This window comes from Triticum dicoccoides, chromosome 4A (assembly GCF_002162155.2).
Source record: "Triticum dicoccoides isolate Atlit2015 ecotype Zavitan chromosome 4A, WEW_v2.0, whole genome shotgun sequence".
Taxonomy (NCBI): Eukaryota; Viridiplantae; Streptophyta; class Magnoliopsida; order Poales; family Poaceae; genus Triticum; species Triticum dicoccoides.
The window spans coordinates 562,092,424-562,095,254 of record NC_041386.1 but is presented as its reverse complement, the minus strand read 5'-3'; the positions used below and the strand labels follow the sequence as shown (position 1 = coordinate 562,095,254).

Genomic DNA, 2,831 nt, shown 5'->3' with positions numbered 1-2,831 from the left:
CGTCCTCACCCTCTAGTGACCATGATGCCCCTTCGGCCACCGACGTGTACAACGTGGACTTTGACACCTACTGCCACCACACCAGAGACGCCAAGGGGAAGGGCTAATCGAGGAAGCGGTGAACTCCACAAACTATTGCACACTTTTAGTTGTATTTGTCTTAGTACATCGATCGAACTATCTATCTTTTGTGTATGTCCTGTTGAAATGAACTTGCTATGTTTGATACTATGCTATGCTATCTATCTATGTTGCATGGAATTGCAGGGTGGGGGTCTAGATATGAGGGGGAGGGGGCGGCTGCGGACACAACAAATGTGAGGTGGGCGGCCAGCGCATCCGCGGACATATAGGAGGCAGATTTGACTATTCCGATTGTTGATGCTCTAAAATATATTCTCAGTGTAGTTATTTACCCAATAACACGAGAGAGACAATCTATTCCATTCGAGGAGTAGAAGCCTTTTATTGATCCCTATCGATGATGCAATCACAAAAGAGTTCACACATTTTTTTTTCAAAGGTTTCTACCAAACGTGCTGCGGGCCGCAACAGCGTGCATTGAACTGTGGCCGAAAACCTACAGATGACATAATCATTTGGAAAAGAGCACGTCCATCTCCTCTAGGGTCCGGCCCTTCGTCTCTGGCAGGCGCAGGAAGACGAACACGTACGCCGTGGCCGCCATACTGGCGTACAGAAAGAAGCACCCGGGCATGGTGATCCAGCCCGCTAGCGATATGAACGACATGCTTACCACCCCGCAAGTCAGCCGGTTCACCGCCATGCCCAGGCTCGAGCCCTGCGCACGCAGCCGCAGCGGCGTGATCTCTGCCGTGTACGTGGACGGGAGCGACCCCCACCCGACCGAAAACGCCGCGACCGTGGCCAGCGTGAACGCCACGCAGGCAGCCGTGCTCGCTGGCGACGTCTCGCCGATGCAGAGTGTGAGAGCCAGGCCGGTCAGCGAGGCGGCCACGCCGCCGGCGCTGGCCAGCAGGAGCGGCCGCCGGCCGAAGCGGTCGGAGAAGAGCGAGACCACGAGTATGAAGCACGTCTTGACGACACCGATGGCCACGGTGGCGCCCAAGATGGCGCTATTCGACGACATGCCTGCCTTCTTGAACATGAGCGGGCTGTACAGCAGGATGGCGTCGACGCCCAACGCTTGCTGGAGGAAGTTGAGCCCGACCACCAAGACGAGGATCCGCCGGACCATCGCCGACGGTCGAAAGATCAGCTCCCGCCACACGCCGCTATCGGCTTCTCGCGGCGCCTCGACGACCCGCTTGATCTCCTCAAACCGGAGCTCGGCCTCGGCGGCGGTATCGGAGGTGCGCACGAGCACTGCGCGCGCGTCGTCCTCGCGCCCGCGCATGGCGAGCCACCGCGGGGACTCCGGCATGGCGAGCACCCCGGCGGCGAGGAGCACCGGTGGGAGCACGCCGATGGCGTACATGACGCGCCAACTGAGGTGCACCGGCAGGCCAGCCAAGGCGTAGTTCGACACGTAACTGAGCAGGATGCCGACGTTGACAAATATCTGTGCAAGCACGGCAACGAAAGATTAATCTACGAGACGCCAAGCGCGCTCAAGCACGGCGGCAGCAGCGTGCGCCCGCACTTACATCGAGTAACGAGGAAAGCACGCCACGCGCGGAGGCGGGCGAGATCTCGGCGTTGTAGACCGGCGCGACGACGAGGGAGAAGCCAACGCCGATGCTGGTGATGAAGCGCGCGGCCATGAGCGCCGCGTAGCTGCCGCCAAGCGACATGGCGAGCGCGCCGGCCATGAGGAAGCCGTTGGCGAGCACGAGCGTGCCGCGGCGGCCCAGGAGGTCGGCCGCCCAGCCGGCGGCGAGGATGGACACGAGCATGTACACGTTCATGGACCCAGCCAGTACCTCCACCTGCTCGTCGGTAAGCCCCAGGTCCTCCCGGATGAAGAGCTGCGCGCCGCTCATCAGCGCGAGATCTGCAGCAAATTAACAGGTCAGCGAGAGCACGTCGTCGCTGTAGTGTGCTACGTACCAGGAAGCAGAGTTTGGGCGCGTACTGTAACCCATGAGGATCGTGGTCATGGAGGCCAGCGTGGCGCAGCCGAAGGCGTACATGTTCCGCGGTGGCTTCTCCGTCGACGCGAGCAGCGGGGCGGTGGTCGCTCCATGGGAAGCTCCATCGTGCGCCATGGCGCTCGCGTCGTCTTGGTGTCCTCGCAGGCGCCGGTGAGGCTCGAAGTATAGTGTAGAGGTTTAGCCTGTCGACTTCAACTTGTCCACTCAGGCCTCCTTCGGTTCATAGAATAGAAATATTGTAGGAATAGAAAAATCATAAGAAGTAAGATGACATGCATCTCAATTCCTATAAAGAAAGTGATGTGATTTAATGCATAGGATAGAAATTTTTTCATTGAGTCTTAGCTAATGTTTTTTTCCTCCAAAATGTGAAGGATTGATTCCACAAAAATATTGTCTGATTGATTGTAGACTATTGGAAGGGGTCTTTTAAAAGTTCCCATGGAGTACCACACAATGTAGTGCATTTTTAATTTGGGAAACTTTCTATGGATAGTCTGCACAGAGAAAATCATAAATACGAAAATCCTCCAAAGTCGTCTGAAAATCCTTTGATTAGAAAAGATTTCATTGTTCCGTATAAAACTATCCATCTGGTCCAACTAGACCCAGGGATTTCATTATGTTCTTTCTTCGGCTAGTAAATAATTGTCCGTGTGTTGCAATGTAGATATAAATATTTTAATATGTTAGGTCGCGAATTGCACATCTATTATTTGTACATATTGTGTTCAAATTGTGACGACTTTGTCTACA

At 55.2% G+C, this 2,831-nt stretch overlaps 1 protein-coding gene across 1 annotated transcript; it reads right to left on the bottom strand.

The window, feature by feature from the left end:
* Positions 1-420: 420 nt before the first annotated feature.
* Positions 421-2,240, bottom strand: LOC119286765 (polyol transporter 5-like). Its single transcript, XM_037566211.1, has 3 exons — positions 2,057-2,240; positions 1,629-1,975; positions 421-1,543 (listed from the first exon to the last, which is right to left on the bottom strand). The coding sequence occupies exons 1-3, from the start codon at positions 2,187-2,189 to the stop codon at positions 596-598; spliced, it is 1,428 nt and encodes a 475-aa protein (XP_037422108.1). The 5' UTR covers positions 2,190-2,240; the 3' UTR covers positions 421-595.
* Positions 2,241-2,831: the final 591 nt, after the last annotated feature.